Below are 22,807 nucleotides of genomic sequence, written 5' to 3' on the forward strand. Positions count from 1 at the left end.
GCAAAAGTTTGGGCAACCTTGTTAATAGTCATTATTTTCCTGTATAAATCGTTGGTTGTTATGATAAAAAATGTCAGTTAAATATATCATATAGGAGACACACAGTGATATTTAAGAAGTGAAAGTTTATTGGATTTACAGAAAGTGTGCAATAATTGTTCAAACAAAATCAGGCAGGTGCATAAATTTGGGCACCACAAAAAAGAAATGAAATCAATATTTAGTAGATCCGCCTTTTGCAGAAATTACAGCCTCTAAACGCTTCCTGTAGGTTCCAATGAGAGTCTGGATTGTGGTTGAAGGTATTTTGGACCATTCCTCTTTACAAAACATCTCTAGTTCATTCAGGTTTGATGGCTTCCGAGCATGGACAGCTCTCTTTAACTCACACCACAGATTTTCAATTATATTCAGGTCTGGGGACTGAGATGGCCATTCCAGAACGTTGTACTTGTTCCTCTGCATGAATTCCTTAGTGGATTTTGAGCAGTGTTTCGGTCGTTGTCTTGTTGAAAGATCTAGCCCCGGTGCAGCTTCAGCTTTGTCACTGATTCCTGGACATTGGTCTCCAGAATCTGCTGATACTGAGTGGAATCCATGCGTCCCTCAACTTTGACAAGATTCCCAGTCTCTGCACTGGCCACACAGCCCCACAGCATGATGGAACCACCACCATATTTTACTGTAGGTAGCAGGTGTTTTTCTTGGAATGCTGTGTTCTTTTTCCTCCATGCATAACGCCCTTGTTATGCCCAAATAACTCAATTTTAGTTTCATCAGTCCACAGCACCTTATTCCAAAATGAAGCTGGCTTGTCCAAATGTGCTTGAGCATACCTCAAGCGGCTCTTTGTGCTGTGGGCAGAGAAAAGGCTTCCTCTGCATCACTCTCGCATACAGCATCTCCTTGTGTAAAGTGCGCTCGAATGGTTGAACGATGCACAGTGACTCCATCTGCTGCAAGATGATGTTGTAGGTCTTTGGTGCTGGTCTGTGGGTTGACTCTGACTGTTCTCACCATTCGTCGCTTCTGTCTATCCAAAATCTTTCTTGGTCTGCCACTTCGAGCCTTAACTTGAACTGAGCCTGTGGTCTTCCATTTCCTCAATATGTTCCTAACTGTGGAAACAGACAGCTTAAATCTCTGGGACAGCTTTCTGTATCCTTCCCCTAAACCATGATAGTGAACAATCTTTGTCTTCAGGTCATTTGAGAGTTGTTTTGTGATCCCCATGTTGCTACTCTTCAGAGAAAATTAAAGGAGGAGGGGAACTTACAATTGATCCCCTTAAATACTCTTTCTCATTATAGGATTCACCTGTGCATGTAGGTCAGTGGTCACTGAGCTTACCAAGCCAATTTGAGTTCCAATAATTATTTCTAAAAGTTTTGGAATCAATTAAATGACAACGGTGCCCAAATTTATGCACCTGCCTGATTTTGTTTGAACAATTATTGCACACTTTCTGTAAATCCAATAAACTTCATTTCACTTCTCAAATATCCCTGTGTGTCTCCTTTATGATATATTTAACTGACATTTTGTATCGTAACCACCAACGAGTTATACAGGAAAAAAATGACTATTAACAAGGTTGCCCAAACTTTTGCATCCCACTGTATATATAACTGTTTAAGCTTTATGTGTGTTGTGTGCAAAAATCCCTGTAGCACTCACTGTGGTTCTGTTTAAAGTGACCCCATCTGCCATTCTTATATTTGCTCATATTTGGACCTGCGTCCATATTGCAAAAAGTGTGCAGAAACCCTTGCAGCACACACTGTATCCTGAGCAAAAGTTTTGTCACTGAATTGCTGAGGGTTTTGTACGTTAGTGTATTAGGGCCACGGTGAAGAAAAAAAAATACGGACAAAGTGACTTTATTCTCGACATTTCCACTTTAATCTTGATGCTTATGACGAGAATAAAGTTGACATGTTGCTACATAACTTATGACGGGGTTTGAGAAAATCTAGTAAATTAAACATTCATTTTAAGATGAAGTTTAGTTTACAATGTTCTACTTTAATCACAAACTACGACAATAAAGTCAACATGTCGAATATAATCTCGAGATAAACGGCGAGAATAAAGTGGAAATGTCGACTTATTTATTCTCGACATTAAAGTGGAAATTCGAGAATGTGTACCTGCTATAGTGCAAGTGTGAATTGAATATCCAACAGGCTCTTCCTTTCCCACTCAAAGGTCTTACTATGCATAGGTACTTTACATTTTTTTCCAAATATTTCACCAACATGAGTAAAAGAAGTATTCAGAAAACAACACTGCTCAGTTATTTCAGAAAAGAGACATCACAAACTAGGTGTGGTGTCAACTCCTCATGTGGCAATTTCAGACAAAGAAAATGCAGAGGCTGGTCCATCAGGGGAAGTCTCTTCAGCACACACTCTGACAATTGATAAATCTAAGCACCGCTTATCCGGCATAAACAAACAATGGTTTAAAGATTTTGATTGGCTAATGGTCAAAGAAAATGTTATGTGGTGCTCATTGTGCATGAAATACTCAAACACCCCCCAAGGAGGGGTTACTTTGGGTAAACGTGCCATACACAAGAATTTGAAAAGAAAGCTTGATGGACCATGAAAAAAGTAAAACGCACATTGAGTCTTCTGCTGACCTTTTAGGAAAGAGCAAACTGCAATCGGTCAAATTGTGTTAAATAACTTACAGAGAGATGCCTTTGTGGGAGTTTTAAGATCTATGCATTGTTTGGCAAAAAAATTAGTTGCCACATACAACGTTGTTTGAAATGCTGTTGGAACACTGTACAGAAATAGGTTGTTCCTTTATACAACATCTCAATGTTGGTAAAATGCACATTACACCTCTGAAAGAATAATGTAAGAGTTGCTGGATGTCTTAGCATCAGAAATAAAATCTAACATACTGAAAAATATACACACAGAAAAGTTTTTCAGTATTCTGTGTAATGAAACCACAGATATCTCAGATGTAAAACAATTAATTATTTACATTAAATATGTTTGCCTTGTCACTAAAGAGGTCAGAGTTAGTTTTGTATCAACCCGCAATATGACTGATGGCAAAGCGGAGACTATGTGAGACTATGGACACTCTAGGCTTGAAAACTGCTAATCTGGTTGGATAAGGGTCAGTTGGAACGGCTGTTATGATTGGGAAACAGAAAGGTGTGGCAAAACTGCTTAGAGATAAAACATCTGGACTCTTGGTCAACTGCCACTGTGTAAAACCACCGATTGGCCTTTGCAAGTTCCCAAGCAGCAGCTGCTGTACCTTAATTAACAAAACTGAACATCTTAAGACAGCTATTCTATTTCTTCCAAAATTCTTCAGTTAGGATGGCCAGTTTAACGGATATTCAAAATATTCTGAACATTCCCCAGATTAAGTTGAAAATGGCCAGTGACACTAGATGGCTGTCTGATGACTTTGCAGTACAGTCACTATGACAGTGTACGATGAGTGATCGCCTTGGAGGGCCCAGATCCTGGGGACTTTGATTATGGGAAAGCTTCAGACAACTGGGCCTCTAGGAAGAAAAGAAGAATAAATATTTAACTGAAGACACCTTCTGCATATCAAAGTTTTTTCATTTGTTTTCACTTTTCTTCCTGGCAGCGACAATACTTGTGCCTCTTGGTTTATGTCATAACAATTGTTATTTAAAATTTTTGTTAGGGTTGCAGGATCCTGAATTGGATACTTCTTAAATTTTATTAAAATATTGTGGCACAAGTGTCAACCCTTAAAAAACGAAGTCATAATGAGCTTTGGAAAATAATTAATAATAATAATTAAATAAAAATAGTGCACATTTAAATTTTCCCCACCACCAAATTTCCCTGTCCCACCCCACCCGGCTACTAAATTAGGTCCAGATCTAATTATGCAGATCCAGATCATCTGGGTGACTGATTTATGCGGGGACGATTCCAGTTTAGCGCAAAGACGATTCTTCATGTCGTCAGTTCGCACACTTCTTGATGGTCTGGGATTTTTCAGGTGATTTTCTATGTAATAAACTTAATAAGTTGGAGCGTAATGAAAATTGCATAATTATATACTATACTAATATTATTGTCAAGATATTGAGTATTTTTTTTAAGTGTAAGAATAAAATTAAGTGTAAGAACAATATTAAATAACATAATACTGAATATTCAAGTAATCTGGAAAGCCTCGTCTATTTCCACCCTACCATGGGGCAGATGACAAGGCTTTCCTGTGTTATGGTAAATTTACACTATTATATTCAATAAAATGAAAATTTATAAATGGCTATTCTGATACCTGGGCAATAGTACTCATTCTTAAAAATGATGGTATTTGGATTTTGTGCTGAGGGAAAGTTTTTAAATAAGCATTTTGGCTATAGTTGTGACATTAATTTTATATTTATTTGTAGGTTATGATTCTCAAGCAGGTTTACTGGAGTGGATATGGGATTGGAAGCAGATGAAGCAAATAACCATGCACCCATGTACTAAAAGTACAAAATAAAGATTAAGGTCAAACTTTAAATATCTTTATGAACATACTGAAAGAAGCTGTGTGAGGGCTAATTCAAAAAAAAAAAAAAAATACAAAGAAATTGGGCAGTTTTTGAAATGAGTGTTTAAAAAATGAACTTATTCTTAATTATGCAATTTGACACATTTTTAATGTATACTTTACCACATGGCTATCAGAAATTTTAAATATTCAAATATGTAAGAGCAAGTCAGGTATTTCTGCTAGTACAGCATATACATATACATATACATGACTGATTTTTTTATTTTTATTTTATGTTTGAAAGCATGGCTAAATAATCACAGGAAATGTAGAAAGGGTGGAGGTTCCGGGCACACAAAAGGAAAAACAAAAAAAAGCATGATAATGTTTAAGCCCTACAACAAAGAAAAGATTAACATATCACCTGAAGTGAAAAGAGGAGGCTGTGCTTGAGGGGGTGGATGATGAATTCCTGATGTCACAATAGTAGGTACAGAGCTTGTAATAGAATTAGGGGGTGCATCCATTCCAGCAGGTTGAAGTGGTGGGAGGGGAGGTGGTGGACCTTCCAAAAATATTACATAATGGTTAATTTTATAGATTTATATATAACAAGCAGAACAGTTAAAGGACTACATGAGCATTTCTCCATATGTATGATTCTAACATATAGTACTTACAGACAAACAAGGTTACTGCTGATTAAAACCAAACACTTATTAAAATGAAAAGGCACTTTCATTAACTTCAAATTGGTGTTAACATTCATTGCCACATGGAAAAGGCACAACTTGCACTTTCCAGATATGCACAAACACACACGTCTTACTACCTAGTTTCAAATCACAACCAGCAAAATTATCACTATCTGAAGTAAGAGTTATCACACTATCAATATTTTTAATGAATGAAAATTTAAAATGGACTGCAAAGAAACAAGTATCAATCCCTTTAACTCAGAGATGCGACTGGATTATATATCAGTGAGTACAAACACAGACATTTCCCTTTCAGCTCTGAAGTCAAGATTTCTGCTCTTTTTAACAAGATTAAAAAAAAAGGAATTTAAAACATATTTTAGAGATATTCACCATATTCTGATTCTGCAGGCTGTACAGGAATAACTATGATTGACATTGTTCAGATGTTTTCATTACCATAAGCAGTGATAATGTAAAAAGAGTCAAATCAGTATTTCTAAAAAAATTCTGCAACAGGCTACTATTTTGTATTACAGAATAACTGCCTTTGGCATGGGGACATGAAAATGCTAGCAGTTGTACGAAAAAGACTAGAACTACAGACTTTCACACTTGTCAATAAAATACACAATGTTCTGAATCAATAACATTCACGCTCAATATCTAAACCTTCTTAGGTTAGAAAACTGCATTAAATACCTGCAACAGGTGGAAGGCTTGGCGGAAGAGGACCAGGTGGAGGCACTGGTGGCCTTAAATTTACAGGAGGTGGAGTCATTAAAGGAGGTGGTGGTGGAAGGCCAGGTGGAGGTGGTCCTTCAATTACAGGAGGTGGCTGTGCTGGGAATGGCAGCATACCTGGTAGATTCACATCCTCAACAACAACAGGATCACTTCCATGGTCAAAAGGGCACATGTCCCCTCTCATGCAAAAGCCTTTTTCTAAAGGAATGAAAAATTGTTTGATTGATCACCTATGAAAATAATTTACAATGTTACATTGACATGTTTTTCAGTTTAAAAGACTATTAAAATATTACCTCGCAAACATTGAAATGAACTTGTACAATGTGTTAGTAAGATCAGAGCTGGAGTGCAGTGATACAAAAGAAGCAAACACAAATGTAAACACCATCCAGGTAAGAGTAAGTAAATGTCAATTCAACAGCAATGCCCTACTATGGAATAAAAATTAATGCCTTTTGTCTGGGACAGAGCTGCTATGCACAGACACAACTATAGCTTTATATATTAGATGTATACCTTGGTTTAAATTCTGTTTTAAATCCAGCAGAACTTTTTTTCTGGTAAAGAATAGAACAGTTTGAGAAGGTCAACACTACAGATTAATGAAGTCAAGTTTAATATTAAAAACAAATAAAATGTTGTGTAAATATGAAACAAGCTATTAAATTACATAGAAGATGGTAAAAAGGTCTAAAAATGAACTGACCTACATATTAGCTAATAAAGCAAATAGCACTCAACTAAATGATTTCCATGTCATGAATAAGGCTTCAAAGCAAATGTTTAAATAACAATACTTATTTTACTGGCAAAAAGAGGTATAGTGTACAAAATAGCTGTAAGAAAAAGATAACACAAGCAATAAGCACTAGTGTGGTTGCAACTGGTATGCAAAAATAACTGAAGAATTTTTATTTAATCTTGTTTTTCCACTGCTAGCATGCATGCCCATACAAAATGAACATAAAGCATCATGCATATGTGTAAGGGGCAGGTAATACAATATATTTGCACTAGTGCTGGGTGGTATGACCAAAATTCTATATCACGGTTCAAAATTATACCGGTTTCACGGTATTCAACGGTAATTTTTTTCCCATGCATGAGTGGATGTTAACCACATTTTCCACTGCAATTACTGCAGTAGACTGGCTAAGAATAACCTATTCCACTGTCATGAGAATTGTCCACTGTACAAAAAAAAAACTTTTAATTTGCTCACAAGTATTAATACAGGTTTTGCATGGCTCCATAAAGTGATAGTTTTAAAGGGGTGGCACTAATGAAGAGAAGGAATCACATTGCATGACAGATGCAGTCAAAATATAGAACTTTTTTATTGAACAAATTCTGCAAATAAACAAATTTTTGCAACATATTTTCAACCATCCAAAAAGGCATTTAGACTTAGTAAAATATCCGGAGGTGCATGTCAAAAGTTGTATTGCACTGAACATGTCTTAGAAAAGGAATAAATAGTAAATATTTTTTGCAAACCAACTACACTTTCTGTTAATGTCAACAATCTTTGTCCACTGACATGTTAAAAGTGACTTCTTAAACAACTTTACCATCATTAAACTGTATAATATTTAAACAAATAATAATAAAATAAATAATAGTGCAACTTCCAGTCATAATACTATTACTTCAAGACTTCAAGCCCTGGTGCATTACACAGAATTTACCAAATAAAAATAAAATAAAATAAAACAAGTGCAATTTGGTGATGATATCCTTACCAACTGAACCATCATTTAGGCAAATTGCATTAATATGGACCTTGCTTCAAGCGAAGCTACACTGCAACTTGCATTTATAATGCTATTTGTGGTATAGCCCTACGGAATCGTATTAGGGCCACAGTGAAAAAAAAATTACGGACACAGGGGAAAAAAAAAACCAAAACTATATGTTGAGAATAAAGTCGACATGTTGACTTTACTCTCGACATTTCCACTTTAATCTTGACGCTTATGTCGAGATTAAAGTCAACATTTCCACTTCATCCTAAAATCAATGTTTAATTTACTAGATTTTCTCAAACCCCGTCATAAGTTAATGTAGCACATTAAAAGCTTTGTGTTGTGTTCCCCGACCCAGTTTTTAATCACTACGCGCTTCTTAAAGTGACTTCCTCCGCACTAAGAAGAGGTGCCGGTAGCGATCACCGCACAGAATATATTCACTTCATGATATTTTTGCTCTTTGAAAATTTAGAATGCTAAGATAAATACTTGATATCATTTTCAGGATGAGATGCATTAAAGCAGGTATTAAACATGCATGGTAGTGTCGCTCCCTCGCAGTAAGGGGTCTCCAGGTGTACGTTCAGTGTAGAGAACTTTACGGCAGGTGTGACAAGGCTCCAAAAAACTGGATGTATGAACGGGTATTGCACAGGTTTAACTTAAATATTGTGTAAATGTTGGGTTCGTGATCTGGTGGTCAGAGACACGAACACAGAATTCAATGGAAGTTCTTCTGAGCAGGTTTTCTTTATTGCATGCATGCTGTCTCTATCTGAAATATCAAACCCTCAGCTCCTATCCTTCCTTTTTCTTTCCCCACATAACCAATCACCACACGATAAACGTCTTTGTGTAATTAAAACTAGTTATAAACTTAGAACACTGAGTGTTCAGAACTTCAAAAAAATCTTTGTTATACATATTTAATTATGCCATCCATTCAGGGTTGCGCCCATCCCAAAAAGCATTTTGTGTGAGACAGGAGCAAATCCTAAATGCCAGCACATCGCAGGGTGAATATGAGCAAAACATACACTAGCAGGGTCAATATAGCATAACAAAACCCCAAATCCTGCATGACTTTAAAAGGAAACAAAAGCACGCAGAGTAAACCCATCAGAAAAACATGTAAATTCAAGGCAGGGTACACCAGAGACCCCCTTTGCTGCAAGGTAGCAGTGCAACCTCCACGCCACCGTGCCCCCACATGTTTAATACATGCTTTAATGCATTTCATCATGAAAATTATATCAAGTATTTATCTTAGCATTCTAAATGTTCAGGGAGCAGGAATATCATGAAGTGAATGTATTCTGTGCGGCGATCGCTAACAGCGCCTCCTCAGTACAAGAGGAAGTCAGTTTAAGCAGCAAGTACCGATTTAACATGGCTCGGGGAACACTTAACACAAAGCATTTAATGTGCTACATAACTTATGATGGGGTTTGAGAAATCTAGTAAATTAAATATTCATTTTACGATGAAGTTAAGTTTACGATGTTCTACTTTAATGACAAATTAAGAGAATAAAGTCAACATGTCTACTTTAATCTCGACATAAAAAAGCGAGATTAAAGTGGAAATGTCGAGAATAAAGTTTAATATGTCATCACACAATTACACAGTACCCAGGTACATTACACAGTACTGAAAAAAATAAAACAAAGTACAACTTGGCTTGCAGTATTATCCAGTAGTATAGAAACAGTATTCACAGATTTGAACGTAATGGTCCACATCCGACATTTTAAAACCAAAGTATCTCCAGGCAACGGACGTGACTCCTTTTTTTCGGCAAATGTTCTTCTGTGTCATCATGTTCAACTTCCGGTACTGCTTCAGTTTCAGAATGTTCTCTGCCCATTTTCACTGCACAATACCTCCAACTACTGCATGTACTTCATTGCATACATGTTTACTGGTGTATCAGTGAAAAAGGTCCCCCCTTAAACAGTTTCCACAGACAAGTAATCAAAAAGGGAATTACACTCAGTAAATGGCAACCGGTGCAGAGCTTCTGTACTACCATTAATAACCAATTTAGGAAAAAGCAATATTAATTTGTTTTCACAAACAATTCTTTAAAAAGATCTGTTCTGAAATTCTGAATATCTATTATATGGACTTTGAATGGAATGCTAATTTAAGCCTATTCATTAACATTGTTATTCAAACTTGCTACAGTGGGATGCAAAAGTTTGGGCAACCTTGTTAACAGTTATTATTTTCCTGTATAAATCGTTGGTTGTTACGATAAAAAATGTCAGTTAAATAAATCATATAGGAGACACACACAGTGATATTTGAGAAGTGAAATGAAGTTTATTGGATTTACAGAAAGTGTGCAATAATTGTTCAAACAAAATCAGGCAGGTGCATAAATTTGGGCACCGTTGTCATTTTATTGATTCCAAAACTTTTAGAACTAATTATTGGAACTCAAATTGGCTTGTTAAGCTCAGTGACCCCTGACCTACATACACAGGTGAATCCTATAATGAGAAAGAGTATTTAAGGGGGTCAATTGTAAGTTTCCCTCCTCCTTTAATTTTCTCTGAAGAGTAGCAACATGGGGGTCACAAAACAACTCTCAAATGACCTGAAGACAAAGATTGTTCACCATCATGGTTTAGGGGAAGGATACAGAAAGCTGTCCCAGAGATTTAAGCTGTCTGTTTCCACAGTTAGGAACATATTGAAGAAATGGAAGACCACAGGCTCAGTTCAAGTTGAGGCTCGAAGTGGCAGACCAAGAAAGATTTGGATAGACAGAAGCGACGAATGGTGAGAACAGTCAGAGTCAACCCACAGACCAGCACCAAAGACCTACAACATCATCTTGCAGCAGATGGAGTCACTGTGCATCGCTCAACCATTCGCGACTTTACACAAGGAGATGCTGTATGCGAGAGTGATGAAGAGGAAGCCCACAGCACAAACAGAGCTGCTTGAGGTATGCTCAAGCACATTTGGACAAGCCAGCTTCATTTTGGAATAAGGTGCTGTGGACTGATGAAACTAAAATTGAGTTATTTGGGCATAACAAGGGGCATTATGCATGGAGGAAAAAGAACACAGCATTCCAAGAAAAACACCTGCTACCTACAGTAAAATATGGTGGTGGTTCCATCATGCTGTGGGGCTGTGTGACCAGTGCAGGGACTGGGTATCTTGTCAAAGTTGAGGGACGCATGGATTCCACTCAGTATCAGCAGATTCTGGAGACCAATGTCCAGGAATCAGTGACAAAGCTGAAGCTGCACCGGGGCTGGATCTTTCAACAAGACAATGACCCGAAACACTGCTCAAAATCCACTAAGGCATTCATGCAGAGGAACAAGTATAACGTTCTGGAATGGCCATCTCAGTCCCCACACCTGAATATAATTGAAAATCTGTGGTGTGAGTTAAAGTGAGCTGTCCATGCTCGGAAGCCATCAAACCTGAATGAGCTAGAGATGTTTTGTAAAGAGGAATGGTCCAAAATATCTTCAACCACAATCCAGACTCTCATTGGTACCTAAAGGAAGCATTTAGAGGCTGTAATTTCTGCAAAAGGCGGATCTACTAAATATTGATTTCATTTATTTTTTGTGGTGCCCAAATTTATGCACCTGCCTGATTTTGTTTGAACAATTATTGCACACTTTCTGTAAATCCAATAAACTTCATTTCACTTCTTAAATATCACTGTGTGTGTCTCCTATATGATATATTTAACTGACATTTTTTATCGTAACAACCAACGATTTATACAGGAAAATAATGACTTTTAACAAGGTTGCCCAAACTTTTGCATCCCACTGTATATTGAAAAACCAACTAAAAAGAAAACAATGCAGTTTTTCAGAAATTGGATGCTTTTCATGCACTGACATTACTTTCATTATGTTGCTCCATGTGAGAACTTTAATATTTACTAAACTGCAATCATTACAGATAAATGAATTGAACATCATAATGATCCATTTTTTAATATACACAAACATGTAAAGGGGTCTGTAAATTATAGAAAGGTAACCCTGCCACTGTCAACAGGTTAAAACAGGTTTTAAAATGCCAGCCTGTTAAGCTACAATGTGACAAATTAATCAGAAGGTATGATGCCAAGAAAAAGTTGGAAGAAATTAGCACAGCTTTTAAAGATTTAATTGTGACATAGACTTTTAACAGATTTTCATCATAAGAGACAGATTAATTTACCATGTTATTATCAAACTCATTTTTTTTACAAAAGCAATAAAATAGTAAAAATCCACATTTAGTGGTAGTGTATAGCAATCACAATGAATAATTAGTACATCATTTATATGTGCCTTAAATGGTTATGCAGACATATAGGCTATTCTTTTTAATATTTAAATCCAGATTTAGGTTGCATTTATCCACACTGAAGCTGTATTTAAAACATGAGATATTATATGAAGGCCTTCTGAAAGGTAAACATCCAAAGACAACCTACAAAACAATACTGCAGATGAAGGTCATACACAAATGTGTCAGACCGACAAGAACTTAACGCTTACAGAAAGAAATGTGTTTGAAATTGTATTACTTCTTAGATTAAAGTTAACTTGAACAAAACTTTCAATGACAACAACATTCAAGTGTCTTTTTGGAAATCAGAGCCATGCATAATTTGGGCCTGTTCTACAAACCAAGCCACATGGACAAAGGACAAACAGACAAGACCAAAGTCACAGACAACAATAATTTATTTCTTGGCTTTAACAGGCCCTGTTTTTTGACAGCCACTGACTTACATATACATCAGACTCTAAATGAATCAAACCAATCAAATGAATCAAAAGAATCAATTCACTTGAACAAGTAGATCGAAAGAATCTAATCAGTAAATTAAACTAAAATAGCCATCACTACTATGGTACCTTACATACAAGCAGGAAAGCCTCCATACCTGCCTTCATTATTTTTTGTATTATTTCAGTACAAGTATTTTGTAAAGAAAAAAAAAATCACCAAGAGAAATTAAATTGTAATCCTGTTCATGTAAAAATAATAAACATCTGAAAGTACAGTAAAATACAGTTAGGTCCATAAATATTTGGACAGAGACATTTTTCTAATTTTGGTTCTGTACATTACCACAATGAATTTTAAATGAAACAACTCAGATGCAGTTAAGTGCAGACTTTCAGCTTTAATTCAGTGGGTTGAACAAAAAGATTACATAAAAATGTGAGGCAACTAAAGCATTTTTTTAACATAATCCCTTTATTTCAGGGGCTCAAAAGTTATTGGACAAATTAAATAACTGGAAACAAAATGTTCATTTCTAATACTTGGTTGAAAACCCTTTGCTGGCAATGACAGCCTGAAGTCTTGAACTCATGGACATCACCAGATGCTGGGTTTCCTCCATTTTAATGCTTTGCCAGGCCTTTACTGCAGTGGCTTTCATTTGCTGTTTGTTTGTGGGCCTTTCTGTCCAAATCTTAGTCTTCAACAAGTGAAATGTATGCTCAATTGGGTTAAGATCAGGTAACTGACTTGGTCATTCAACAATTTTCCACTTCTTTTATTTAATTTAATAAACTCCTGGGTTGCTTTGGCTGTATGCTTTGGGTCATTGTCCATCTGTATCATGAAACTCCACCCACTCAATTTGACTGCATTTAGCTGGATTTGAGCAGACAGTATGTCTCTCAACACCTCAGAATTCATCTGGCTGCTTCAGTCCTGTGTCACATCATCAATAAACACTAGTGTCCCAGTGCCACTGACGGCCATGCACGCCCAAGCCATCACACTGCCTCCACCATGTTTTACAGATGATGTGGTATGCTTTGGATAATGAGCTGTTCCACGCCTTCTCCATACTTTTTTCTTGCCATCATTCTGGTAGAGGTTGATCTTGGTTTCATCTGTCCAAAGAATGTTTTTCCAGAACTGTGCTGGCTTTTTTAGATGTTCTTTAATAAAGTCCAATCTAGCCTTTCTATTCTTGAGGCTTATGAGTGGCTTGCACCTCGCAGGTGCACCCTCTGTATTTACTTTCATGCAGTCTTCTCTTTATGGTAGACTTGGATATCGATATGCCTACCCACTGGAGAGTGTTGTTCACTTGGTTGGCTGTTGTGAAGGGGTTTCTCTTCACCATGGAAATGATTCTGTGATCATCCATCACTGTTGTCTTCCGTGAACATCCAGGTCTTTTTGCGTTGCCGAGTTCACCAGTGCTTGCTTTCTTTCTCGGGATGTACCAAACTGTAGATTTTTGCCACTCTTAGTATTGTAGCAATTTCTCGGATGGGTTTTTTCCGTTTTTGCAGCTTAAGGATGGCTTCTTTCATCTGCATGGAGAGCTCCTTTGACCGTATGTTGTCTGTTCATAGGAAAATCTTCCACATGCAAGCACCACACCTCAAATCAACTCCAGGCCATTTATCTGCTTAATTGATAATGACAAAACGACGGACTTCCCACACCTGCCCATGAAATAGCCTTTGAGTCAATTGTCCAATTACTTTTGACCCTCTGAAATGAAAAGACTGTGTTAAAAAAATGCTTTAGTTGCCTCACATTTTTATGCAATCTTTTTGTTCAACCCACTGAATTAAAGCTGAAAGTCTGCACTTCAACTGCATCTGAGTTGTTTTAAAATTTATTGTGGTAATGTACAGAACCAAAATTAGAAAAAAGTTTTCTCTGTCCAAATATTTATGGACCTAATTGTATACATCTTAATTATTTGTTGTCTTAAACTGCACTGACCAAATCAAAATTTCATGCAGATTTCTAGTTTATTAGACTATCATGTCCATATGATAAATGCACATGCACATTCGCCAGACTTACTCTGTTTTATGTTGTAATATTTTGGCCATCAGGTGGGGAAAGACATATTGTATTAAGTGTGGCAAATGAAAAAAATCACCCCACCACAATTTTAAAAAATGAATGGGGAGAACCAAATTTTTAAATACAATCAGAATAAAAAAAAATGTTAGTAATGCAGATTTCTGAATCTTCAAATGCCTTGTTATCACAGTTCAAAAATCTGTCACACTTCCACGAAGTGCTCATACTTGAATCATTTTTGACATTTAACTATTACAAGAGTACACAGATATTCCATATTTGGAAACTTTTTAATACGTCAGTGTGCATGGTTACTCCATTGATAAATAATGATGGCAATAATTCTTTTCAGTTTTTGCAACCGGTTATCCCCCGGTCAGTGAGGAAGTGGTCACCTCAGGCAACATACTCTTTGACAGGCTGCTTTGAAGCTACACAATGGAAGTTCTATGAACACAGTATATTACATTTATTAATATGTACTGGCTGCATTAATTGGTATATTAATTTATGTGGAGACACTGTCATTCCATCAAAGACTGTTTACCATTTCTCCAAAAATAAACCAAGGGTTACCAATGAAACTGAAGCCACTTTACCAAATTAAAGTGAACCTTCTGGACTGGAGATAGAAGGGGAATGAAGAGGGTACAGAAAGAGGTCAAGGAATCGATCAAGGAGGTTAAAAAGAACTACAGGAAGGAACTAGATGCCAAACTGGAGGCAAAACGGCACACGAGAGGTATGTAAATTAATCAAAAATGTAAATCTTTAAACATTTCAATTGCTAATCAAAAGTAGGAAGAACAAAGGGGGCTAGTGAGTTAAACTGATGCTTTAACAAACTTGACTGTGGCCTTCTTGCTCAGAATTTGCCAACTCAGATACCTGAGCAATCTAAGGCATCACCAAGATAGTGCACCCAAAAGTCTTAAAATGACTACCAACCACTGACTTTGAATTTACACATTATGAAGATCTTAGAAAGGCTAATTTGCAATCACAGCTCAGAACAGCATTGGACCCTCTGTAGTTTGCCTAAAAGTTCCATATAGATGACCACACCACTCACCCTTATTTGCTGAATAGAGCCAACACACATCTGGAGAACACAGAGTAGCAGGAGGAGGATATTATTTCACTTCTCTAGTACATTCAACCTCACAGAACAAATTGCAGGGGCAAAAGCTCCAGTCAATGAGAGTTGATGATACCACTGTATTCTGGATACCAGACCATTCACTGGTGGACCTCAGTTAATGCAGTTTAAAAACTGTGCATTGGACATAGACATGAGGTTCAACAGGGAATTGTACTGGCTCCCTTCCAGCTTACACTGTACACTTAAAACTTTAGATACAATGCAGAATTATACATGTTATATACCGAAATTTACTGATGACAGTTATAGTTGGGTGTATCAGTAGTGGCAGGAGAATGAATACTGGACACTGGTGGAGGACTGCTGAAAGATGTAAATTGAACCATCTGAAGATCAACCTTAGTAAGGCAATGGAAACAATCACAGACTTCAGGAGGTTAAGCCTACTCTGCCTCCAGTCTTCACTGAAGATGATGATGTGGATGTGGACATACATTTACCTTGTGGTGTAATTACCAACACAGAGGCTGTCAGGGTTGTCTCCGTTTCCTGAGAAGGTTGAGGTTGTTTGGTGTATACCAGCTACTCTTACAAGTTTTCTATCAATCTGTTATGGCCAGTGTATTTTTTCTATATAGCAATGAGCTGGGGAAATGGCAATAGTGCAAGTGATGCAGGACACTCCCTTTGTGAGGTTTTGGCAAAAGAAAGGAGCACATTAAGTAACAGACTGGGACAACTGCATTGCTCCAGGGAGTGTTATGTGAGGTCAATTCTACCCTCAGCTATTAGGGTCAATGGGTCACCCCTTTGCCAAGGGGGTATTATTCCTTGTGTGCTGAAGATGCCATCAAATCAAACTGATGGAAACTATAAACAAAATCAGTTAGTAAATGCTGGGTGAATAAAGCTAAAATTTAAGTAATATTTTTTTCCGCCAAAAATATTTGGGCTTATAAATGAATATTGTGCAAATAAAGTATATGGATTCTACTAATGTTTCTTTTTTGGAAACACCACCAATAGATGGCAAATTATTACCTGTGAGAAGACATGCTTTCAGTACACTTTGAACAGAGGAAGAAAGGCAATGGGACATTACACCACAGTTCTGTTACATTACCTCCTTCATTGTCTTACTGGGCAAAGTTGTTTTTAAAACAAACAAAAATCTAACTTTAAGCTTTTTTAAATTTTTAAAATATAGGACACAATCCATGGCAGTAACTATAATCTTGTTTGTAGGTACACAGAGGCAAACATTAGCCTTCCACCATATCATTCGAAGTTCATATTATCTGATAAGATTTCATACACATACAAACAAGTGAGGTGTGATTAAAATGTCATGAGCCAGATCTGCTGTAAAATCATAAAACTAATTTTTTTTCACAGAGCTACTGTAAGCACCAATATCCATCATAAAATGTATGTTTTCTATGACACTTAAGTGTTTTGCTTGTGTTTGTGCAACCACTCATCTGCATCTTCATCCATACAATTAATGAGTTCAACGGTTACTGAGAGGTGTAATTCCAACATGACTATTGGTAGAAACTGTACTGGCCAGATAGTTTGGAATTTTAGGAAGGTATACAGCTTTCAGGGATTGGGTGAACAGGCAGGCATTTTTCATATGTTGATATTGGGAATCTGGCCAATATATCTTGTGTGTTGTTCATAGTTTTTGTTTCACGCAGTCATAATGTTATACTGTAGCTGTTTCCATGTTTCACACAGTTTCTAAGGGTTGATCAAAGAAGGTCAGAGGCTGAGCCATTAACAGAAATACTAGCACAGCATAATCCCGGTTTACTTGGCCACTAAGATGAAACATTCTGCCTTGTTGGTATAACCATTCTGCATTAGCTGAATTGTTGTGTTCATTACTGGCATAACCCATCCCACAGAGGTAGCCGATTGCCAGGTCAGAAGACCAGGGTGGGTATGTTTTTAAATCCTCATTTTTACACAACAGCATTTTCAACACATTTAACAAGAGACATTGCCTTAAAACAAAAGGGAGGTATTCAACAGCTTTCCCAGCTGCAGTTTCTTTGAAAGAATACTGAAAACACCAAATAAAATCAACATAATGCTATGTGTGCCGGCACAATATTCTCTGATTAGCATACACTTCTTTTGAGATCATCATAAAAACAGAGCATTCAGCCCAAAAAGCTTGTCCATCCTATTTACATAACAAAATAATAAAGCTGAGATTTTAAGATCCCCAGAGTCTTACTCTCTCTGGTCCTTTGCATGAAGAAAACATTCTTAACATTTGTGCAACATTTGGCTTTAACAAGTTTCCAGCTGTGTCCCTGTATTCTTGTTGTAGACAATACTATACTTTAAAAGTAACAAGTGGAATCTGCTGTACTAATTTATTTAATAATTTTAAACACCTGAATCATGTTCCATCTGAAAAGACTTTCATTTTCTTTCAAGTCAATGCTATTATTTTTTTTATTATTATTAGGATACTCTGCCCTCTGCTCGCTTCGCTAACCAATGGCACTATGCACTAGTCATTTCCCATATATGCCCCTTGCGACAAATCATGCTTTGCTTTTGGAAAAACACGATTATTAACTCTGTCTTTGACATCTGCACCTTTTCAAAACTATTAACGCTGACAATTAGTCACATGTTGGTTTATTATAAATGCAAACGTGATCTTTCAGATTCATATAGAAATCCAAGAAAACTTGTGTTTTTCAGATAAGTTTTGTGTAAAGTGTGATACTTTTGGACATATGGATTAATATCCAACGTTGGCTACAGAATTTCTAACACATCTGATCATTTAACTGTTTTCATTATATGTTGCATCATTTCTCCGTAATCATAAATATAAACCTGACTGAATTCAGGTTACTTTGAAATTAAACTAATTGCTGCGGGACCAGAGATTCTCATAGCGTATGGTCCTGGATCGTGTAAATCTACATTTTGAGCATTGAATGATGCAAATGTGAACAGATTATTGTAGAATTATATTTTGCCTGTAGTGTTTGTGGATTTCACTTTCACCAAATAAATCGTATTTATTATGAATACGCCTCTTCAATGGGAAGAAACACTGCTTTTCCCTGATGGTAACACGAATTAGATGATCTCCGACTTAAACTTTACACAATATCTACATACTTCTGTCATATCACCTATGTCCATATATTCAATCTTTTCACTGTTCCGTTATTTCACTGAGTAATAATTTCTATTTGTTAGCGCTAATGTGATCTTTACTATCAGTTTTTTTGATACATTCGAATTTTAGCACTTCCATAATCTCTAACCTGCTCTGCATATGTATTGCGCCAACAGTCTTCTATTTTGTCTTTTATTTCTGCCCGTGCTTGGACCTGTTAGGTTTTTATTTCCACTTGGTCAGGGCTGATTATAACTTCCCTTATTTTCTGAATTTGCACTTAAGATTATTATTGTTCTTTTCTGATTTCTTTTCTTTCCAACGCTTTTGGGCCTCTTTTCGATGCGCTGCCCTTTCTTCTTTGTTTAGTCGTTGACATTTCATCATTAATAGCTTCATATTTTCATGGACCTGCCATTTCTTTCATTTGGAAATTGAGGAAAACAAGAGTAAGTGTCCTTATTCTGCAACTTTAAATTTTAGAATACACAGGTTTCTTTTGTTGCTCCCTTCAGCCAAATTCTCACTATCACTATCTGAGCTAGGCTCTACCCCAACCCCCTCAATTTTCACATTTCACATGTTGATGGAGTTAGGTTACTTCATTATTCTTGCTGCAAATAGCATACAACTCCATCTACTAGCTTAAAATGACATTGTAGCTAATAACAATAAAGGTATTTCAACACAGCCATCTACTGAGTTTGAAATGGTGCCACAAGCCAGTTGAATGGAGCACTAACGAACATGGAATTCATTAATACAAAACAATTTAAATTTCAAAAACAATAACAAAATGCATCATTAATGTCATACACAGAATTAGTAGTAAATCTTGAGAATTCATTAAATATGAAAAAAGTTACCGTCATAGTCCCTGCACCGTTTTTTTGGCAATGGTCCTCTTCCATAGGAGCTATGATCGAGCTGTTCTTCAGGGAACTCTGACCAGCTTTCAGTTGTATTGTTACCATGATGTGTTGGTGCTATGACAGTTATAGTGCTACTAATTGATGGAACAGGATAAGGGCCGGATGATACATTTGAAACCAATGGTCCTGGAGTATATGTAGGCTCTGATTGTTCAGTCCGTTCCTGCCTGTCCAGTTCATATTTTGATTTTCCAATTTCCCTTTCTATAAAAATAAAAAGGAAAACCAGAGAGAAAAAAGTAAATGAAATGTGAAGAAATTTTATGCATTATCATAGCCTCCATTAACTGTGTACAGTTGCCGCATATGTACAACTTTAATGCAAAAACATTAAAACCAACTTCACTGTCCATTTAACTTAAGATTGAAGACAGCTACAGTGCTCTCCATAATGTTTGGGACTAAGACACATCTTTCCTTGATTTAATCCTCTGCTTCACGGTTTATAATTACAAATCAAACAACTCAGATGTGATTAAAGTGCACATAGGAGACTTTCACTTAAAGGTATTTCCAAACATTTGCCCACACCATTTAAATTAAAACACTTCTTCTACATGGCTTTATTAGAGTCTTAGCAGAGCATCACCAGAAAATACTCAGCACCTGGTGATGTCTATCAATCATAGACTTCAAGCAGTCATTACCAAAAAGGGATATGCAACAAGTAATAAAAATGACTGCTTTAATAAACCTACCACTGCTATGTTCCAGAAATTACAGTATCCTGAAATGAAGGGACAATGCATAAAAACTATTGCCATTTTTACATTGCGAGACCAAAATGTATATACCCTTAAATTAAAACTTTGCAAGGTGCACTTTAATCATGTCTGAATTCCTTGATTTGTAATTTTACACCTGTGGAGGAGATAAGTAAATCAAGGAAAAATGCGTTTCTGACATTATGGAGGGCGCTGTTATTTTAAATGTATAAAGTTATTTACTTTTTATATAATCAAACATACACAAAATGGAAACAGGGCTAAAATTTGTATTTTAAAATAGCAATTTTAGGTTTCTAACATACATACTGTACACACACAAGTGTATACAAAATAAAGTTGCAATGGTAAAGATGAAGTTCAGTATTTTAATCAATATCTTGTTTAAAATGCAAAATTAAAAATCAGTAATGTAGTGGAGGCTTTTTTTTTTGGTCTAAGTAGGGAAATTCTGCTACTTGGGTAACATGCTGAATGCGGATAGAAGTAATGACAGCAAGGGTTACAGATGCATGGCACAAATTCCAGGAGCACGGTCCCACTATGACTTCTAAAGGAATGTCATTGAAGAGAAAAAAATTACAAATGGTGTGTGAGGAATAATATGCTCTATGGGAGTTAGATGTGGCTGACGAAGCTGGAAAAAACAAAGATGAGACTGATTCGGTGGATTTGTGGAGTGCCACAGAGGGAGAAAAAAAAAGACCTGGTGAGGTGATGGGTGTTGTGTTGTGGAGAAACAGACTTAACGCAGTATGGTTATGTAGAGCATAAGGCAGAGGAATAGCTGAGTGATGAGGTACCTCAAAATGGAGGTGGAGGGGGATGAGGTCCAGAGAGAGAGGCAGAAGATAATGTTGTTGGAGGTGGTGTGATATTAAAAGAATAGGCCTTGCCTTGCGGAGAGAGCAGGATAAAGATTTGTACGGCATCAAACTAACCCACGTAAAGCTGCAAAACAGCCATTAAGCCAAGCTGATATCTTCATAAATTACTTCATGACACTGTAGAGCTAACCAATGTGCCATAAAAATAATTAAAATAAACAAAATCAACTTTGAATGAGGATCATGAATCCAGTTTTTAAAGTAATCATCACAGCAAGACAGTCATAAAAATTGCAGGAGCAACAAAGTATTATTGATCTATTTCATGTTAAACTGCACAACCTGTACTAAAGAAAATTATGGAAATAAAAGTGAATGTTTTGAAATAGCATCATTGTGCTATACTATGTAGAAAGGTCAGCAAGGAAATAATAGTTAAATTTCTTTATTTCAAATCTGTCATTGTTGGTGTTGATTATAAACATACTGTATATTTTACAAGTGAAGATGAAAAAAGATAAAGTCATTATAATAAAAGAGAAAGTCAAAAACATGGCAATTACTTTCCATTGCAGTTAATGAGAAAGGAAACCATCTTTTACTTGTTGTAATGGATGCTTAACAGTGCTTTCATAGAACAGCAGTGTCAGGCATCTCAGGTTCAAGAGTTAATGGTAATAGAATCAGCACAAATAAAGACAACCAGAGTGATACTTGAGATTCTGTCAGTAGTATAACTGTTGAATAATAGAAATAATGGAAACATTTGTTCCAAAATAAATTGTGAAGAGGTGTGGCTGTCAATTTTACTAATGACAATACAAAACAATGATTCTAGAAAAAACAGATCTGTACAATACAGCACTACTGTACAACATGTTTAGAGCAACAACTAGTAGAGGGTAAAACAAGTAACTGTTTTCTTATATTTACAGTTTTTTGCCACTGCAGATTGTTTTCAATACATTTAAACTACATTTACTAAACTGCGAGAATTTAGCAACAGCGTCTCTATGAACATTGTGGATTTGCCTGCGAGTATTTAGCGGCAGCGTCTCTATGAACTTGTGGATTTTTCTGCGAATATTTGGAGGCAGCGTCACAAAGTTGTTTCTTTCTAGCTGAATCAGAAAATGTACCATGATGTCTGACACGCCTCCATTTTACTGTTTTCTCACAGGTTGGATTGCTGCTGTCATAATCGGTTTGAGTTTCGGTAAGTGACAGTTCTTTGATCGATGGTGATCACCTCGATAGACATGTTAATGGGGGTACGGTTCGAACGGTAAAGGAAATGGGTACCAAAAGGAAATGGGTACCAGAACAGTAAACTAAGTCTAAAATACCTACACAATAACTATAATCGTAATAAACGAACAATAAAACAGTGGAGAAGCCATGGATTAAATAAAAAGGCTACAGTTTTCAGCAGGGAGACATGAACACCGTGGCGAAGCAAGGAAGGGAATGAAGAGACCAGAGCGATGGACGGCCTTATATGGGCAGGCAGCCAATTACGTGGGAGGCGTGGGGATGGGGGACG

At 36.5% G+C, this 22,807-nt stretch overlaps 1 protein-coding gene across 1 annotated transcript in view; it reads right to left on the minus strand.

Moving 5' to 3' along the window:
- Positions 1 to 22,807, minus strand: part of rbm26 (RNA binding motif protein 26) — a 166,717-nt gene that overhangs the window by 91,859 nt on the left and 52,051 nt on the right. The window contains exons 6-8 of the mRNA XM_039745376.1: positions 19,647 to 19,916; positions 5,904 to 6,146; positions 4,928 to 5,068 (exon numbers count right to left, since the gene is read on the minus strand). Coding sequence (XP_039601310.1) covers positions 4,928 to 5,068; positions 5,904 to 6,146; positions 19,647 to 19,916 — 654 coding nt within the window. The remainder of the gene's footprint in view (positions 1 to 4,927; positions 5,069 to 5,903; positions 6,147 to 19,646; positions 19,917 to 22,807) is intronic.

This window comes from Polypterus senegalus, chromosome 2 (assembly GCF_016835505.1).
Source record: "Polypterus senegalus isolate Bchr_013 chromosome 2, ASM1683550v1, whole genome shotgun sequence".
Lineage (NCBI taxonomy): Eukaryota > Metazoa > Chordata > Cladistia > Polypteriformes > Polypteridae > Polypterus > Polypterus senegalus.